We start from the raw sequence: 21,075 nt of genomic DNA, 5'->3' as shown, positions 1-21,075 counted from the left end.
TAATCAAAATTGTTCTATGTATATCGTCGTTGGCTTTATTTCACTTCCCTTAAAGAAACACTTTGTCTTAGATCCTCCCCTCGTTTAACTTAATACGTTTACCGACTTAACGTAATTAGATGATACGTAATTGCATTAGTGATAATGCATTCCAAAGTACACCTTATTTGATAGAGGCGTGCGTCCACTTTAATACTAACCATTTTACCTTCAATTAAACCAAAGGAATAGCATATAGACATGACTGAATTATTGAATATTAAAACAAACCATTAACTCGCGTAGTAATGCATCATAATGACCACTGATCAGCTACCTGTCAGAATATAAGCATAACATCGCCACACATATGTTGCCAGTACAACATAATTTTATATTTTCCCTAAGCAATGTCATTAACCACCATCCAGAGAAAATGACGAGGTAAACAATGGATATTTAATTAATTAATCGTCTTCATCATCTACTGTCATATAATTGTGAACTTTGTAACTGTATTTTATAATAATTAACCGTTATTCCGCGATTGTTGCCAACTATTACGGAAGCGCGTGTATTTAAATTAAATGATAGCAGTCGTGTACGAGTTTTTAATTTGATGAAAAACTTGCCATTTTTGTTTATGCATCAGAACGCGCGTGCTTCAAATAATACTTAGATAATTACGTTGGGAAGTAAGAATTGTTCGTTATTTACGGAATTTACTGTTTCGATAAAAGTTTTGTCTTTTCATCATTTATATTTAGGTATTGACGACTAATCGGTCGCGTAGTTGTACTCCATGCGCAGTGCGGCAGCGCTCTGAGGTCCTGGCTTCGAATCCCGGGTCAGGCAAAGTGATATGTTGGTTTTTCTGCTCAGTATCACGCCGGAGTTCGGAATTTGTGCCCTGTATGGCGAGTTTCGTCCCTTATACTTCGTGGGATGGAACACACTTGGCGAAAAGTGGGTGCCCTGGTTGCGCCTCTGCATACCCCTTCGCGGATAAATGCGTGATGTGTGTGTATAGTCGGCTGGTCATATTAAAAATATATTTTGACCGAATTGTTACACAAACCTGTCTTTCAAATCATTAAACTACAATTAAAGAAAAAACAATGGTGTAGTTACAGAGTCCGCAAATTAGTGATTATATTAAACCATAACACAATTATAACAAAATTTTACGCTAAATAGTATGTATCTCAATGATAAACAGCAATAATTTATTTTCGGTTATTGCGCATAACACCGAACACTTTCCTACATGGTATTATCTGATATGGATTAATTGTACTACACCGAGATACACTTGTATCAAAGATATTATTATCAACGCGAAATGGCATAATTATTTATAATTTTTATCAGAATATAGATATTGGGGCTGATGGTTTCTAACTACGGTAGCATAATACAAACTGCTGCGAAGTAAATGTGGAAATTGTTGCATCCCAATTTAAACGATAATATAGATAATGCCTATGAGAGAGACTGAGTAAGGTCGCAGGAACTCTATTGATACAGGCTGCTTCTAACGGAATAGTATGGAAATCTTTAATGGAGGTCTAAGCTCAGGAGTGACCTTCTATGTATATATTTAATTTCAATATGGAAAGTCTACTCTCGGATAAGCGCAAAGCAGTAGGTACCCTGTAGTTCTTTTAAACTCAAAGAGGTACACTGGTTTGGGTAGACGCCTTATAATTATTAGCGATCGGTTTGTGTTGAAGAGTAATGTAATAACGATAACATATTTAAGCTCCTTTGTAAAGACTTTTTATATTGCTTTGAATGACGAGACGATCTTGCCGTTCGCCTGATGGTAAGTGATACGACAGCTCATAAACAGTAGAAACACCAACCAACACCTTTAATGCCTGCGCTCGCCATCCTGAGACGTGAGATGTTAAGTCTCTAGATCTTTTAAGTATGCGTTCTATTTATGTATATGTTTTACAAGTGATAGTTTTAGATGTTTTAATACAGAATTATATTTTAATTACTGTAAAAACCTGCGTTTCAACTAATATTTCATTTGTGTTAAGTAAAAAGAGTGTATTATTTTTTTTGTCTGTACCTAATTTGTTAGTTAACGAACGTCTATTGACTAAAACGCGAAATTATTACCTCACATTGTGGTTATACGTCAAGTACGGATTTTGTAACAGCAGTTCACACTTTCCCTTTTGCTTTGTTTGAACGTTTACGAGATATGATGCTAATATGACAAGTACTATTGAATAGTTACACAGCTCGTTATATGAGTAAAAAGACCTGTGTTCGATTATTCGGTCTGTAAGTATAGAATTAATTATGTGAGAAGACCAAACGTATACCTGCAGGTGACTAACATTATATTTGGGTCTTCATGATACAGCATTACATAGTTTGATGACTAGGATGTAACTACTATAAATTTAGTCTTTGATTTTTTTATTTTGGAATTTTCATGTCGTGCTGCCTGCAATATCCATGTGATATTGGAAGTTGGATTAGATTTCCATAGGACGCCAACGACAGCCCGATATGGCCGTATAAATAAAGCCAAATAACCATTCTGCAACGATTTACCGCCAAATTCAAAAAACTATTCCAAACGTTTTTTCTGTCGGTCGCGAAATGGACCAATCGGAATAAAGATTTTTTGACATGCTTACAAATGACTTATTGTGATTGGTATACTCTCGGTATCGGATTGAAGATTGAGATTGGGCTCGTTTATTGAAATCATACCGCGTTTTAATCCGAATTCTTGTTGAAGTGAGATAAGGGTAGGACTATGTTTGGCGCTAGTGCCACGGTTAACGTCGGCTCCGCGTATTTTAAATGCTTAAAAATAGTTAGGACATAGTATAGACGAAAAAGTGAAGTGCATACTGTCTCATACATTTTAAATGTTTAGTGGAGTTATGTAAGTGCAATCAATTGCACTGAAAGTGACAATAATTACCATCTTTACGACTTGGAACTAAAACCGTTATATCTGTTTTAAAAAAAAAAGAAAGTCCAAAAGTCTATTATATTAATTTAACCACCTCCATACGGACAAATTTCAAAATTAACAATAAAACTGTGATAAATAGTGTGAACAGTGCATAATTGTGCAAAAAAGTGCAAAGTAACAAAGTGACGGTTAACCACCTACATTTTAAAATATAAAATCACAGCGCTGTTATTGTTATAAAATCCATTGTTCTAACGTATCCACTTATTTATTTAGACAGATTAGCCAAAACACTTGTTGGCCTCGCGGCACCAACAGAACTCTTGACAAAAACTTAAGTGTTGAGACGTGTCTTCGAAACCCGCTGCCGCTGTAAAGACTTTTTGTGTATTAAAATTTGTTTAAATTTATTTAAAGAATCATTTAAAATGTCTACACCAAGTAATAATAAAAACACAACGCGTAGTGCCGCCCGATTGAAAGGAACAAATTTGTACACACGATCCTCCGACGATAGCGACATCTCTCTTCTTCTTTCCGAAATTCGACAATTGGAAACAAGAAGTACTAAATCTAAAACAACAAAATACTGATATTGGTGCAAAATTAAATACAGTTTTCGGAGACGCTTCATCAAAGGTTTGATGAGCTTAACAATAAAATAAAGGAGAAAGACGATGAGATTTTTGACTTGAAAAACTCAATAGTTCAACTTGAAAATAAACTCAATCAGCGCGAACGCGATCACTTAGCAAATGAGCTGGAGCTAGTTGGGTTCCCGGAGCATCACGGCGAAAGTCTTATTCACATAGCTATGATAACAGCTAAAAAAATCGGCGTCGATTTAAATGAATCCGACGTTGACAAAGTATCCCGAGTAGGACCGAAACAGACCAATACGTCCAAAGAAAAACCAAGACCTATCGCACTTAGGCTTACACGTCGGATTAAACGCTCAGAGATATTAAAAGCTGCTAAAGAACGACGGCCGCTCACTTCACAAGACATTGTTCCTGGCACCAAAACAAAAATATTTATAAACGAACGGCTGACGAAGACCAACAGGACATTATTTCGTGAAGCTCGACAACGCGCTCAAACCCACAACTTCAAGTTCTGCTGGACTCGTGACGGCACAGTTTACGTACGGAAAGCGGAGGGCAAACCTGTTATACCTATCTGGTGTATTGAGGACCTTGACACGAAAATTGGGCTTCCACAAGCAACTGTTGACACTTCAGAATAGTGACATAGTTATATTATTGTTAATATTTAGTTTTTCATTAATTTTTGGTTATTCGTTTTATTTAAACAATTACAACACTAGTCTTATAATAACTATAAAAACTCACGCTACACTTTACACTCACAATAAACGCATTACATTTCACACTCACATCATAGTAAATATTCTAATTGTAGTTAAATATACGAAAATTTAAACATCAAAATAATGGCTAACTTAAAGATACGCTATTTAAAGTTAGGGTTACTAAATGCTAGATCCTTAAATACAGGAAGGGATGAATTTGTTACAAATATTCAAAATCACAAGCCCGATATTATGGCTATTAATGAAACATGGCTAAAGATAGCGGAGGAAGCACCCGCCATACCAAATTACAACTTTCTGCATAGAGCTCGACAAGGGAAAAAAGGCGGTGGTGTAGGATTTTACATTAGACAGGGTATTCAATATCGAGTACGACAGCACCCGTCTTCTATCCTAGAGCAATTTTGGCTCGAAGTAAATTTACCAAAAACGTCCTTAGCTATCAGTACAGCATACAGACCTGAAAGTGTAGCAGTCTCAGATGCATTAGATGCACTCAGTGACTCGATAAACCATATGGCTCGTTATGACCACATTTGCATTTTAGGAGATTTAAATATAGATTTGCGCCAAACAGAATCACCCCATACTAAAGAATTAGTGAATTTTTGTCATCAACATAATCTAGAGCAACTAGTTAAAGAACCAACTAGAGTGACCGATCATTCCGAAACATTAATAGATATCGTGATGACTAATAGCTCTTGTAAATGCTTAGGAGTGCAAGTTATTCACAATAGATGTCTCAGTGATCACGCCACGATATTAGTAGATTTTAATGTAAAAATGCCCAAGGTGCCACGCCAAGTGAAATTTTTGCGATCACTGAAAAATATCAATTTAGATCTCTTTACGCAAGACTTGAACTTAATTCCGTGGCATAGTATTAACAGTCTGAATAATGTTAATTGCATGGTTGACACTTTTAATAATTTTATCTTAACCTTATTTGATGTCCATGCACCAGTTAAGAAAATAGTAGTAAAAGACAAATCAAAACCTTGGGTTACAGATATGGTAAAATTTATGATGGAATTGCGTGACGATGCATTGATAAAAGCACAAAAAAACAAAACAGAAAGTTCACAAAAATACTATCGTAGTCTCAAAAATCTAGTAACAGCAACTATCGAACGGGAGAGAAAAGCATATTATAATACATTTGTAAATGATAATTTAAAATACCCAACTTTGCTATGGAATGGTTTAAAAAACACAACAATGTTCAATAAACCCTGTACAAATTCAATTTCTGACCACCTCAATAATCCTGATTTAATCAATGACCACTTTTTAAATTTACCCCAATACGACGTTGCAGATCTGGTAGACCTGCCATGTGTTGAAACTATAAAGTCACATAGTGACAATTTTAACTTAAAACCAACGACGGATAGCGAAGTTAAAAAAATTCTATATAATATTAAAACTAAGGCATCGGGGTATGATACACTTAATATAGATATGATTAGAGCCACGTTAGACGTAACTCTACCTGTAATAACAAATATTATAAACAGGTCAATTGAAACAAATACATTCCCATCTTCTTGGAAGAGGGCGTTAGTTAAACCATTGCCTAAAAGAACCCTGCAACCCAACTGAAAGATCTTCGGCCTATTTCTATTCTGCCAGTATTGTCAAAAGTGATTGAGAAAGTGGTTCTAAATCAAATTCTTACTTATGTTAATGAGAATAATATTATACCCAAATTCCAGTCTGGTTTCCGTAAAGAACACAGCACTGAATCAGCACTCCTACACATTACAGATGACTTGACTCAAGCATCTGATATGGGTCAAAGCAGTATCATGATTCTTCTTGACTACTCAAGAGCATTTGACTGCCTAGATTCAGATTTGTTATTGAATAAATTACAAAACTATGGGTTCTCTTTAAACACTTGCCAATGGTTCAAATCATTTCTAGTAGGTAGAGAACAAAGGGTAGTTACCGAAGGTCTAAACGGTGAAAAGAAGTTCTCAGCTCTTAAGTCGATACAGAAAGGGGTGCCGCAGGGTTCACTTTTAAGTCCTGTCCTTTTACTCTTTTTACAGCTGATTTACCTAATTGCATTGAATATTGCAAATACCATTTATATGCTGATGACACACAATTGTACTATTCTTTCGATAACAATAATACCACGGAAGCTATTCATAAGATTAATAGTGATCTTCGTAATATATACAATTGGTCTAAAAATAACTCCTTAGTCTTAAATCCAACCAAATCGCAAATGATGGTAATGGGCACAAAACTGCAAATTGATAAAGTCCTTAGTTGTAAAGAGCGAATAACTTTAAATAATAATGTACTTGAATGTGTTACTTCTGCAAGAAATCTTGGCCTCATCTTAGATAGGGAACAGAAATACGTAGAACATGTGAATGCCAAAGTTAAAAATGCTTTTTTAGGTTAAAAATACTGTATAAAATTAGACCATATATTACTGAAAAAGTCCGTATTCTTTTAACAGATTTACTTGTTTTATCCCAGTTTAACTACTGCAGTTCTATATATGGACCCAGACTAAATTCCGAGACAGAAAGGGCAATTCAAAGAGTTCAAAATGCATGTGCGCGATTTTGTTTTAATATTCCACGTCAGGAATATGTTACGCCATTTCTAAATAGAAAAGGTATCCTAAATATGACCTCAAGAAGACAGTTGTTATACGCATGTACACTTCACAGGATCATTTGGAACAAGAAACCTGAATACTTATATGAAAAACTAGTTTGGGTGAAGGACAAAACTAATCGACTTCGTTCAGCATCACAAAATCTGCTTGTGACTCCTTCTCATAGATCTGCACGATACAGGGGTGGCTTTAGGTTTTCTGCAGCGAGCATTTGGAATGACCTGCCTCCTCCCTTGAGGGAAAAAATGAGTCTAGGCTGCTTCAAAAAAAAATATAAAGTAGGTCTTTTAGAAAGACAGCTTATTGCAGAGAACTTAAAACACTCCCGCTGGGGAATTCTACATCTAGGAAATATATTTACAAATATATAACCCTACATATAAGAAAATTGTTCTGTTGTTGATAAACACACGCACACACACATATACACACACACTCACACACACACTCACACACACACACACACACACACACTCACTCACACACACTCACTCACACACACCCACAGACACACACTCACACATTAATAATAAATTCAAGTTAATTTAAAGTTTATTATTATTAACTTTATTCATTTTATAAATTCCTTTGTTATTTGTTTTTTTTTTATTATTGTAACTTATATGTTGTTGCTTCACTTTTTGTTTTGTATGTACTATGTTCCTTTGATATTTTTCATAATTGAAGTTTTCCGTTGTACGCCATTAATTACGCTAACTCCCGCACAAGACCATAGGGAGATAGGAGTGACTGAAAACCAGCGCTGATCTAAACTCTGGTTTCGGTCAGCACACGCTGAGTCATTTCCTTTTGTCTTTCACTAATATTATGTTTGCTTAATTTGTTGTTATTATTTGTTAATTGAAAGGCAATAAATTACTTATTATTATTATTATTATTATTATTATTATTATGTTGATAATCACTTTAAAAAACAATTGCTGTTACAATTAATTGCTCTTTAATCTTTGTATGTGGTTTAATCGTCCTAATATAAAAATATGTCATACCATATTATTAAAACAACAGAGGCTGTTTTTATTTGGCACGCCATTCAAATGGCATTGACATTTTAGTAACAATATGCCAGTTAATGCCAGTGTGCTGTGGCTATCGTGTCGTATTTATATGGAATTAATAAATACGTAATAGAATATTTATGACGGAAATTAATAAAATATGTATTCTTAACTGATTTGTATTGCTTGAAGTTAATTCTGCATCCAATTCAGTGCAATACAACAATGAAAACAACAAGATACACAGATTTACTACAAATCGAAAAACTACTATGGGTGGTTCGAGACTCGACTCACGCGCGTGAGTCATTTTGCCGGGATGTTCTCTGCTGTATTAAGCTTGAAATCTCAAGGATTTTTATGTTTGTACTTACCACCTTCCTCCTCAAGTTTGTTGCGAATTAACGCATCGCCCAGTCCCCATCATTAAGCTGACTTAGTTGCAGATGTATAATGTCTCCCATTAAGTTCGCATTACGTTTATTTACCTCTACAGTTTCTCCGTAATACGTCGGTAGTCGTCGACAGAGAAACTTGTACCTAATTCACTTCCACGACGTATTCACGCATGGCGGCGGTCACGCCACGGCGCGTGCGCATGCCCTAACAACCAATAATTACTAGGAAAATTGACGGAAAACGGAGAAATGCAATAAAAGCGAAACTGTCAATGTCAAAAAATATTTAGATAATTTGTCTATACCTATGGTTTTTTAAGTTATGAATACTTAATGGTTTTCTAAAACATTGTTTTAAAGGATTATAATGTGTATTTTCCTTGATTATTAAGGTAAACTGTGTGAAGGTACGATACATACAGACCTAAATATCGGTTACAGTTTAGTCGTTTCATCTGAACGTATATTTTCTACGTTTACTGCGCACCATCGAGTACAATATTTACTTTGGACCCTGAAAAATTGTATAGGCCTACAATATTTTTGCGCTATAATAGCTAGCTGCCAAACTTTGTTTCACAACGGCTCTTTCCGGGATTTACAGTTGAATGCGCGAATGCATACACCGTTTTACTGAAAGCAAGAACGTATTTCATTAACTGTTTTGGGGCACAGTATTCACGGGTCAGTCTTTACTAATTAATATTCCATGTTTTTTTTTGTGTGTTGTAAATACGAAAATGGGTGAAGTTGCACATCTTTAAGAAGTACTCTAGTTTTGACTTTGAAGGAGGATGAAGTACTCGAGGCTTCGGCAATCCCACTTGATGACAGACAATGCCCATTTATCTATCCGCCGTTTACAATACAATCTCAATCGTTTTATACGATCCATCGTGAAAATGGACCAATCAGAATAAAGTTTTATTCCACATGCTAATGACTTTTTAGAGATACTACTGAGATAGGGTTAAAGATTAAGATTGGGATCGATTATTAAAAACAAAAGACATGCTTGATCTTCGCTAAACTATCTATTAGTTCTTTACAAAATCCATATTTAAAACATTCTACGCAGCAACATCTTCTCAGATGAAAACAATACTCTATGGCCATTGTATTTAAGTGTGTATTGTGTTGTTCCAGTGATGCAGACAAGGTAGCCGGGCGGTGCGGGCGCGCCATGCCGCTGCCGAAGCGCTGCGTGGAGCCGGTGCACGTGTCGCGCGGCACCGTGCCCGAGCGACTTTCCGTGCCCTCCGAATTGGAGGCGGTCACCAACGGCACGCTCGCTAACACTGTCAGGTACAACTGGTTGCTAGTTGCTATTGTTAGTTGCTTGGAACAATGATTTAAGACGTTTAATCTTAAAACAAAATAGGGCTATATCAGACCCGATGGTAGTTATTCATCGGGTCAGTATTTTGCAAGTATTTTATTCTTGTGCATAATTATACCATTCTGCTAATGATGATAAGTGCAGTACAAATGACGGGTTTATGGTATGTTCTTCGACGACTGTATTCGTCTTCGACTCCGATTCGAATATCGCAATGCTTCTTTTCCTCAGTTTTAAATTATTAGCATGCGCATACACATACGACCATCTCTTAATGATCATAACAGATATTCCTGTAATTGATTAACATTCAATGAAACATGGCTGTCTAAAGTAAATAGCTGTAATGATTACCACTTACATGTTAGTCAATGACAATAGATAATAATAATGACAAGTACTTAATAATCAAATGTATATTTATTTAATAAACAGACTGAAATATTTAGGTGCACATCATTTTTCAAAAGCCTGCCTCAGACCAATGCCGGGCGCGCGTCTGTTTAAACCCTAAAATGTCTGTCATAATAACCGAAATCCCTCCATCAAGTGGGATTTATAGCTTAGAAGAGAGAAAGAGAGGGGAGCCGAGAGATAGAGTTTATTTCACAGTGCAATGTTGTGGGAATAAAAACCCGAGGTATTAGGTTTGCACGCGCCACATTGTCGTTAATAAGGAGTTCCTTCATTAGCATTGGGTTTATGAATTAGCTCACATATGTATGTAAATCAAGTGTTGCATTTCCTCCTACAAGCTACCTATACGTATAATGCTTAAATATATTTCATAGACTTGACTGGCTCGGTGGCGTAGTTGTAATTGTACACGGTACAACTACCACGCTGAGGTCCTGGGTTCGAATCCCGGATCAGGCCAAAATAATTGTGACTGGGTTTTTCATCTTAAAAAAGTACTCAGTCGCATCTCGGAGTCAGGAAGTTGGTGGTGTGATCCCCGTGACTCGGAAAGCATGTAAAGCTGTTGGTTCTGCGCCTGATCTATCTCCGGTCATGGTGGATTGCCGTCTCACCGGACTATGAGAGTGAAGGAACAGAGAGTGCAACCTGTGTATTGCGCACACACTTGTGCACTATATGTCCTGCGTACTTGACTGATCTCCGTTGATTTAAGCGGCCGTGGTCGAAATTCGGTTAGGAAGTAATCAATAATATTTCATACGATTCTCCGCAATTCTTTTGAAAAGATATAGTCCGTATAAAACTTTTTCAGTAAAATAAATATTAGTATCCTAACACTTGCCGAAGAAAAGTTATTTCAATCAATCCTTGGTTCAAAGTTATCGCGAAAGGTAAAAGCATTGCGTGGAGTTATTCGGCTGAGTACGTGGGCACCTTGGCTTTAGGAATTTCGGGCAAATAACGTTTTGTGACTTATTCTAATTGTGTACTTTTCGACTGAAAAAATCTCCGGAATAGCCTAATTAATTTGTTATTCAAAATTACTTTTATGTAAGGATATAAAACAGATGTTGCATGGAATAATATGAGTGGACTATTAGCTAATAATATGTGACTTTATTTACTATGTTATTACATACATACATACATAACATCACGCATTTTATCCCCGAAGGGGTATGCAGAGGCGCAGCTAGGGCACCCACTTTTCGCCAAGTATGTTCCGTCCCATGATGTGATAGGGGGCGAGCCTATCGCCATATCGGGCACAAATTCCAGACTCCGGGCTGATACTGAGCAGAAAAACCCAAATATCACTTTACCCGACCCGGGATTCGAACCCAGGACCTCAGAGCGCTATTGTACCGGACGTGCAATACAACTACGCCACCGAGGCAGTCATTATGTTATTATTGGTCAAAAAAGCGGTTCTAAAAAAAAAATGTGTCAATTTATAAACAATATGACGGCTCTCTTTGTCTGTGGTATTTAGGCGTTAGGTCACGAAGGAATAATTGAAATATTATGATAATTATATGTCTTAAAGCGTAAAATAACATTATTAAAGCTTGAAATAAAGCAAGAAATAACCATCCATTATCCTGAAATTGTTTACTCTGCAATTAAACAAATTAAATTTTCCTTATATTGTGTATCAGCATTTGCTCGCGGCTACGTCAGCGTCAAAAAGGTATTCCGGGATAAACGTCCTGTTTTATATTTTCCCGGGATAAAAGTATATAAAATTCAGGAGGAATGTAGCTGCTAATTAGTGAAAAATTTTCAAAGTTAACGATTAACGCGCTTAAACAAACAAACTCTTCAGCTTTATATATTAGTAGAGATCACCTCGTATTCCTTACTTACGTTGGACCGATACCTGACGCTATAATATTACGTTAATAATATACACCACATGACGTCAGCCGTCATGCCTTCGCTGTGCACTGAATAATACATGTAGAACCATTTTGTTTATAAATATGATGATATTTAAAAACAATTGAATGTTTAGTATGTTTGATCGGTAATTATTACAATTAACATTTTAGTCGTTCGGTTATGCTGGTCTGATCGTAATGTTAGTAATTAAATTGTGTTTAATTCGATGTCATAGAGACGTGTTTGGTTTTTAATTATAAAGTTTATCAGTGTTATAGCGCCTTCCTTCGGTTGTATTTAGTGAACATAATTTTTAAATTAAAAAAGAATCATTTTGACATTGCGTTAATAAATGAAACTACATACTCGTTTGTACCTTTGCTAATATTGTGCCAAGAGTCCGTGCGTAACGAATATTTTCACCAAATATCCCAGTTTTGCGTTTCTGATTTATTGATAATTTTCTTGTTTAGTGCGAATATGCCGTGTGCGTGAGTATATTTCTGCAGGTGCACTGATGCCGCTGCGACAAAATCTAAGAGTAGTGTAGAAGTTGCATTAGGGCGTTTAAATTTTGTAATTTCCTTTTATTAGTACTTATTTTGTTCAAAACTTGCAGTTTTTTTATTTGACGTCTGCGGTTTGAGTAACTTATTGTACAGTGTTATTTTCATTAAGATAAGCATGTGGCTTCATTTAGTAACGTGATGTCGCAATTATCCTGTTTTATACGCGATATTTGAAGCGGCGATAGCCTAGTTGACCGCAGGTTCAAAACCCCAGGGCAACACCATTGACTTTTCTAAAAAGTTTTATGGGTTTTGTTGGTAAACTTAATTGGTAAATTATCGCTCGGTTTAACGGTGAAGGAAAACATCGTGAGGAAACCTGAGAAGTTGTGTGTAAGAATTTTGAGGGTATGTGAAGTCTACCAATCCGCACTAGGCCATCGTGGTGGACTAAGGCCTAATCCTTCTCAGTAGTAGAGGAGGCCCGTGCCCAGTAGTGGGACAGTATATAACATAGGGCTGATATTATGGTATAATACCTATACGCTATATACGTTATAAAAATATATTTAATTATAATATATACTGCTATCAACATTGTGAATATCATTGGAGTGTACCAGGAATAGATAAGATTAATTAATCATTTTTTATTACGATACAACTTTTCTCTCTCCATTTTGTGTTTTATATTTATTAATAGGCCACTTTTTATTGTAAGACTATTTTAATATGGCACCTAAATTTTAATGTAAGACTATTGAAATACCTAAAGAAGAAAATTGGTCAGGCTGGTATAACTTTACGCATCATCGTCTGATGTAACATCTGTGGCTAGTTTATCTTACACTAAATTTAGACTAGTAAGTTCTCGCAGCAATATATTGCACAACAACTTCCGAGGCATTTATTATAGCGGCAATATTTCAAATCCAGCTTCCTAATTAGCAGAAATCTGCTTGCCGTGATTGTTAGAGACTATGGCGGGGTTTTATTCAGAAGGACGCTTTGAACCGGCAATTCCGTCAGAAATACCTTAATAGATTTCACCGTGTTAAAAAAAAGAGTTCCATAAACAAGAGGTTATATTCCAACAAGGAATTTATTCATTAAAATGCAACTATTTTTAGGATTTTATTGCGGTTTTAATCTTCTTATTTTACCCGTATCTATTTTTAATAAATACCGAATTCATTTTGCGTAGATCGGACCGGTAATAGCAAAAAAGAAAAAAAATTATAACTTTTGAATGCAGGTAGATATTGTAACTTTGACTTTTTGGACCTCCAACACCTCAGTCTTCCATGACCATGAAAGCTGCAGTCATAGAGTTGTTTGCAGAAAATTATAATATAAAAAACCGCAATAAAATCCGAAAAATAGTCAAATTTTAAAGTCTAACATTCGCGTTAACATCAGAAATCATAATGAATATTCATTTTAATACGGTGCATTGCAGGCAGCTGTCGTCTTTGTCTAAACATGCTGAGGACATGTTCGGCGAGCTGACGCGCGAGGCCACCAACCTCGCCGAGAGGACCAACGTGTTGCAGGCCAGGATAGACAGGCTCGCGATCAAGGTCACTCAGCTCGACTCTGGCGTTGAAGAAGGTGAGGTTTTTGTGTTTTTTACGAGCTTTTATTTAACTTGCAATGTTCGTATGTATGTATGTTCGTGTCCAATCTTGCAGATGTATGTTACAGCAGTTATCCTAATAGATTTAGATGAAATTATACACACACACGTTTAGTTACGATGATAATGGATGGTTAGCTAAGGGAAGTCATTCTAAATCCAATATGGCGGACGGCCTAAGATGATGGACTGCTTATTTTTGTTCACGCCCTTGATATTTTTGTATTCATTAATCAGCTAATAAAGTTATAACAGATTGTAAAGTTGTACAGAAACTACCAGTTGTTTTCTATACTATGTTGTATGTACCGATGAGAAATCATTTTATTAGTACGATTTATACAAATAGTTTTAATAACAATGGTATTTATTTCAATATCACAATTAACTGAATGTTGCGGTATTAGTAATACACAGTTTGAGTTCCGATATTTTATTATGTCGTTAAGTATAAGGCTTGTTAGAGTTAGAAATTAACTTCCTTAATCAAGAATCGAAACATTTTGATTACTTTGTATCTAACATTAAATGGCAACAGAATATTAACACTCATTATGTCCGTGTTTTCCAGTGTCGCTGCAAGACATACAGATGCGCAAGGCGTTCCGCTCGGCGCGTACGTTCCAGCAACAGCTGTTCTCGCGCAACACGATGCCGTCGGCGATGCTCGCCACGTACGCGCGCTGCGACCGCCCGCCGCCGCTCGAGCGGCTTAACGAGTTCCGCGACGACGGCCGCGACGCGAGGAAGTTCTACACCGACCCGGACTACTTCTTCGAGCTGTGGCGGCGCGAGATGCTGCAGGACACGGAGCGCATACAGCACGATAGGGGGAAGAAGGTAAGTTACTGGTGTGAAAAAATAATCAGTGGAATTATGAATCTCGTTCTTTTGTGAAGGTTAAGAAGGAGGATCAATGTGATTACCCGAGGCCCTGGTAAAGGAGCAGTAAAAAAAGTACTAAGTAAACAATATTTCATCTTGTTATCTCGAGTGATTTTTAGCTGCAAAAGAAGCAAGACATTGTATAATTAAGTGAATACAACATTTATGAGTAACGTCTTTAATTTTAGCCACGTGTTACTTGTTAGTTACTAAGCAGTATTTATCAATATATACTCGACCTTGTTCAAACGAAATAAGAGTTATTTAAGATGTGTGGTGTGTCAGGTGCGGCAGCCGCGCGGCGGCAGCGGCGGCGAGGGCCGCGCCACGCGCCGCGTGCGCGCGCTCAACACCACGCGCGAGCGGCACAAGGAGATCGCCATCAACCGCGGCGAGGTGTTCATACAGGCGCACCACCACTACAACGCAGAGATATACCGCCCGGACCCCGTCTACGGCAGTCAGTATCACTACCATACAGTTAAGGCCGCAGCTACTGCTGATACGAGGCTCCAGCGCTTTAAGGGCCCATACTTATGTTAAAATTAATCGGGCGCCCAAAAAATGCACTGCTCTGAAGAGGAGCCCCCAATAAATATTGTAATAAGGCCGACGAGCTACGCCAATGTAAAGCTTTAAGCTATTATATTGTTCTAAAATTCATACAAATCAAAGTGGAAGCGATCAAATTAAAAGTTTATATGGTCCCTAAAAATAACAATAATGGCAAGTATGAAGCTATAAAAAAAATGCAAATATGTAAAGTATTATTTACAATTAATAGAAAGTCAATATGTATATGATACTCAGTTGTAACACGATTGCAGCCACGACGGTGACGGACGGCGGGTACAGAGCGACTTCGCACAACCGTCCGCCGTCCGCGCAGCCGGCGCGACCCAACTCCATAGAGATAGAGAACCAGCAGAACAACAGGACCAGGCTCACTGGCAACGGACACGGTATGCTCACTTCTGATTATCACCATCATCAGTCACATAAGATCCACTGCTGAACATAGGCCTTCCCTATAATAATAATAATAATATCAGCCCTGTATTATATACTTGCCCACTGCTGAGCACGGGCCTCCTCTACTACTGAGAGGGATTAGGCCTTTGTCCACCACGCTGGCCTAGTGCGGGTTGGTAGACTTCACACACCTTCGAAATTCCTATAGAGAACTTCTCGGATGTGGAGGTTTCCTCACGATGTTTTCCTTCACCGTTAAAGCGAACGATAAATTCACAAATAATACACACATGATTTTTTAGAAAAGTCAGAGGTGTGTGCCCTTGGGGATTTGAACATTCGTCTCGGCAGTCCGTTCCACACCCAACTAGGCTATCGCCGCTTTTTAATCCTTATAGATTATGAATAATTCTTCTGATTATGCTAATATTTTAGCAAATCTTTTCTGTCTTCAAATTTATATCTGGAGTTCTATATGGTCATTAGTTATTGTAATGCGACGCGTTACCCTTCTATTTCCCCCTACTTGCCAGCCCGAGCTGGTTACTTCGGTTTGTACCTTGTCTTAAGTATAAATTTTATCCCTAATTTAAAATGTCCATAGTTATGTAAGTAATTTTAATAGTTGTTTAGAAATAATAATAATTATTCTTATGCTTTGTTTTGACGTATCATAAGTGCAACTTTGTTCGCCTACGTGATAAATAAAGTATTTTATTTTAAATGTTAGGAATTTAAGTATTCAAAATTTGTGTGTTGTTGCAGTGGTGGCGGAGGAGAGTCCGTACGGGTCGGTGACGGAGCCGATCTACGGCGGCAGCATGGCGGGCACGCCGCGGCGGCCGCGCCCCTCCGTGCCGCCCCCCGCGCCCCCTGCGCTCGCGCACGACGCGCCGCCCGCCGCGCATGCGCTGCACACTCCCACCAGGTATAATCACACAACGCGCTCATCAACTTGTAAGATGCTTCTTGATTGGTTTTAGACTCATTTCTCTTATATACATACATGACATGTACAGAATGAGGTGTTTCCTGATGTGTTTGCTTTACTGACGTTGCATTAAATCATAACTGGGACACATAAACTGTATTATTATACCTTGCCGACTCGTTCAGACATATTATAAACTGATATTTTGTTTATAGGTCGACGCTGCCACCACCGCCACCTCCGCCGGAGGGTACGTCGCCGCCGCCACTGCTCAACGGTGCCTCGCCGCCGCACCGCACCGCACTCGACGCGCATCTCGACCACATGCACGCCGTTATAGGTACTTACCTAACTTGTAAATTATAGCCTACACTAATCAAAATGGCTCGACTTACTTGTTTGGTGTGTAAATAAGTAGAAATCTAAATAAGAATTTTACCCGGCTAATAATATAGGAGCTAATACACAATGGACTAAAAATAGCTCAAACCATGTGTATACATATAGGTATCTGTATAATGTTGTGTTGTGCAGGAATGATGTCATCGGAGGAGGTGGATCCGGGCGTGCCGGCGGCGGTGGGTGCGCCGCCCGCTCCCCCCGCGCCGCCCGCGCCGCCGTCGCCGCCGCCGCCGCTGGCGCTGTGCGAGGAGGAGCGGCCGCGGCCTCCGTCGCCGGGCGCGCTGCTGCGCGGCGCCTCCGCGCTCAAGCCGCCGCGCCCACATCCCGACCCGCAGCCGGACCCGCGCTCCGACCTGCTCAAGGCTATCCGCGACGGTATGTGCTATCTCCCTGAACCTAAAATAACCACAATTTCTTTCTTGTGGAATATCGTTATTTAACATTTTAATCTGCCCACAATATTATTCCGCCATAATAATAGCAATAAATTATTCGACAGGTATAAAATTGCGCAAAGTAGAGAAGCGGTGCGACGAGAACACGGGCCGGTACGACACGCTCCGCGGCGCGCCATTCTTGGACGTGGCATCGATCCTGGCGCGGCGCGTGGCCGTGGAGCTGAGCGACACCAGCTCGGGCGGCGAGTCGGACTCGGACGACTCGGACCAGTGGACCGAGTCCCGAGCGTGACGTCGCGCCTCGCCGCGCGCCCCGGCGACGGACCGGCCCCGGCCCGCCGCCGCCTCCGCCCCCGCCCCTGTGCCCGCGCCCGCCGATACCGCGGACGCCGATGATGACGGATGCCACGTCAGGAACTCTTCATTTCTCAGCCGCGACATTGAGGCACAAAAGGCGCGGGCGGAGGCCTTTAGGAAAGTGGATGAGCCCGTATCTCGTGTGGGTTCACCAAGAAAGGTCGCTTCGCCGCCTAAGAAAGAGGCATCTCCTCCTAAACATGCGTCGTCTCCGACGAAAGAAGTGCTATCGCCGCCGCTGAGCGCCGCATCATGGAAGAAGGAGGCGTCTCCTCCCAAAGAGGTTGTTTCGCCACCACTTTCTTCACGACGAGAGGAAATTATAGACGCACCTCGGACTAAAAATGTTACTCCCTTAAAAAAGGATCCATCTCCACCAAAAAATCAACGGTCTTCCTCTTTGATCAAATCGGACGCTTTCAAAATTGCCAGTTCACCGACTGGAAAAGCCAACGGATCGCCCCCTAAAATGATGAATATGTCGCCTCCAATGGTGAAGTCACCGCCGCTCTCTAGAGATGATCCCACCCCTCCCACCGAAAAAGCAATTTCGCCTCCTAAAAAGAACAATTCTCCACCGTCAACCGTTTTTAAAAATGTAAAGACGGATTTAAAAGAGGAAGAAAATACTATTACAAGAACCCTTAAAAGGGAAAATTCCATAGTGAGGGAGGCGCCACCGCGTGCAGAAAAACTGTCGCTGGTTGCAACTGAAGTCAATACGCCAATTGATAAAAACGAAAATCAAGATGATGCCACTAAAAACGAACAATTGAATAAGTCAAAAGATGAAGAGTCGAACGGGGTCGGTGATAAGATTAGGAAATTTGAGAAGGCGGCTGAAGATGCAAGTGCCAGTGCAGGTCGTCTCTCTCGGCCCGGGTCCGTGCGCGGCCGCTCGCGAGACGAGTCATCGCAGCCCGCCACACCCTTTAAAGAAGCCGCGCATTTTGATCTCGTACCTCACAATTCGGTGAATTCCGTCGCGGCTCGGTGGCAACGAAATGAAATCCCTACCGATGTCGACAAACCACGTGCAGAGCCCCAGAAAATAATAAAACCAGAATTCAAACCACTCTCATCACCTGCCGAGGTGACGATTCGTTCTCCGAGTTTGGGTGCCAAAATAGCTGACCGCTTCCCTTCGCATGGCACCGCATTCCGAAACGTGGCTTCGCCAGATCCAGCCCGCCCACGGGAACCGCCCAAGTTTGAAGAAGATGGACCCACCGCAAATGATTTCAGGTCCTGTAAATTCCGAAACAAGGAGCGTCATTCGGTAAGTAAAGGTTCAAGCTACTTCACGAGGGGTTCTGAAGAGATTTGGCTCGTGAAGAAGAAGGACATCGAGGAAATAGAGGAAAGGGTTCTCGACTCGTTCAGACGAGCCGGTGGAGCGCTGTGCGTGCGCAGTGAGTCCTCACGCTCCGCACACGAGGCGGGCTCGGGGCCGGCGGCGGCGGCTGTTGCGGCCGCGGCCGTGGGCGGCACGCTGCGCGGGCGTCGCCACGGGTACGCGCGCAGCGAGTCTCTCGACCCGCAGTGGGCGGGCGCGCGCGCGCACACGCTGAAGCGACAGGCGTCGGTTGCATGCACGTGCGGACATGACAAGAAGACGCGCGCCAAGCCCGGCGGCGAGGCGGTGGCCGCGGCGGCCGCGCGCCCTCGCTCGCGCTCGCACGGCGACGAGAACGAGCAGGCGCACGTGCTCGACAAGTACGAGACGCTCGTGTAGCGGGCGCGCTGCCTGCGCGGCCCGCTGCTGTGGTTGTCCTGACACGTGGCCTGCTCGCTTCGGAACCAGAAGCGAGGACGATCTGCCCGATCCAAAATATTAGCTCTATTGGCGAATAAAATTGTGCACACCGAATAATTCGGTCACCGAGGTCGTGAGACAGATAGAAATGCTTGTGATTAAACAATTAACATAGTGAAACAACCTGATAATGAAGAAACGTTGGCTATGAAACTGGCGTCCAAATGAATGAATGATGAGGTTGAGTTATGTTATTGATTACGATGAACGAGCGCGCTTTTAGGAGCAATAAAAGCGCGCACCGTCCGTGTACTCAAGATCCTCTCGCTGAATATTCCGTGCACGATTATTGTGATAATGGGTGTGGTACATTGAGTATTCAACTTGGAAATTGGCTTCCACAACATTAATGGGTAATTAAGGTGCTGTGCACGGAATATTATATGTTATAATTACATAATCAGTATGGCGTGACAAATCAATATTAATGTTAAATCGAAAAAGTTTTCCGATAGACTAGTGAAGAGTTGAGTAGGAATATAATATTTGTTTTATATTAAACCAAAAATAAATATGCAATTACAGTAGTTATGGAAATAGTTAGATTGTAGATGAAAATAATCTATTATCCTCCTTCTAAAATATTTTATAAAAGTATCTAGCAATCGTAATTTTTATGTTGGCCAAGTATTGAAAGCATTGTTTTATGTCAATTACGTGTTCTGTATATTTGTATCGACGGCCCGGCCCGAGCACAATCTGACCCTTAGGTGCTTTAGCTTGGTAGCAACATCCGAAACTACAAAAATACTGTTTTACATAAACGGTTGTGAATTTGTGTTCTGAGATTAATTATAATTTGTGTAAAATTCGAACTAAAACGCTTAACGAAACAGGATAAAGATGTTGCTAGTCGAAGTTAATTTCATTTCCAGGATGCTTGACTTGAGTTTGAGTAAATATTGTTACTTGAGAATTATAATTATACTGCTTATAATATTGTGTTACAATTCAAAAGGTTTCATCAGAGCCAAAAAATAATATTTAGATGCCTGTATCTACATATAAGAGTGCATTTCTAAAATAACTATAAAGACGATTTTTGTAATTTCATATATTGTGACCTGCGTATGTAGTGCCAATTTTATCCATTGTATATTTTCATGTAAAACCAATAACTTCCATATTATAATATTACATGTTTGTATTCATCGCATAGGAAATTATATAATTGGTTTATCATGTATTCTATATAAATATAATAAGGGA

At 39.7% G+C, this 21,075-nt stretch overlaps 2 protein-coding genes across 4 annotated transcripts in view; both read left to right on the top strand.

The window, feature by feature from the left end:
• The window catches only part of LOC115441910 (wiskott-Aldrich syndrome protein family member 3), a 35,461-nt gene extending 17,358 nt beyond the window's left edge, over positions 1 to 18,103 (top strand). For all 3 annotated transcript variants that reach the window (XM_037437082.1, XM_037437084.1, XM_037437083.1), the window contains exons 2-10: positions 9,467 to 9,625; positions 13,929 to 14,080; positions 14,677 to 14,945; positions 15,276 to 15,450; positions 15,818 to 15,952; positions 16,728 to 16,890; positions 17,109 to 17,233; positions 17,428 to 17,670; positions 17,795 to 18,103. In XM_037437082.1, coding sequence (XP_037292979.1) covers positions 9,504 to 9,625; positions 13,929 to 14,080; positions 14,677 to 14,945; positions 15,276 to 15,450; positions 15,818 to 15,952; positions 16,728 to 16,890; positions 17,109 to 17,233; positions 17,428 to 17,670; positions 17,795 to 17,985 — 1,575 coding nt within the window. In that variant the 5' untranslated portion in view covers positions 9,467 to 9,503 and the 3' untranslated portion in view covers positions 17,986 to 18,103. The remainder of the gene's footprint in view (positions 1 to 9,466; positions 9,626 to 13,928; positions 14,081 to 14,676; positions 14,946 to 15,275; positions 15,451 to 15,817; positions 15,953 to 16,727; positions 16,891 to 17,108; positions 17,234 to 17,427; positions 17,671 to 17,794) is intronic.
• On the top strand, positions 18,089 to 19,785 carry LOC115455306 (pollen-specific leucine-rich repeat extensin-like protein 2). Its single transcript, XM_037437206.1, has 2 exons — positions 18,089 to 18,102; positions 18,207 to 19,785. The coding sequence occupies exons 1-2, from the start codon at positions 18,089 to 18,091 to the stop codon at positions 19,783 to 19,785; spliced, it is 1,593 nt and encodes a 530-aa protein (XP_037293103.1).
• The last annotated feature ends 1,290 nt before the right edge of the window (positions 19,786 to 21,075 follow it).

Source organism: Manduca sexta, chromosome 10 (assembly GCF_014839805.1).
Source record: "Manduca sexta isolate Smith_Timp_Sample1 chromosome 10, JHU_Msex_v1.0, whole genome shotgun sequence".
NCBI lineage: Eukaryota > Metazoa > Arthropoda > Insecta > Lepidoptera > Sphingidae > Manduca > Manduca sexta.
Note: the sequence above shows the minus strand (reverse complement) of the source record. Positions and strands in the feature narration are given on the sequence as shown.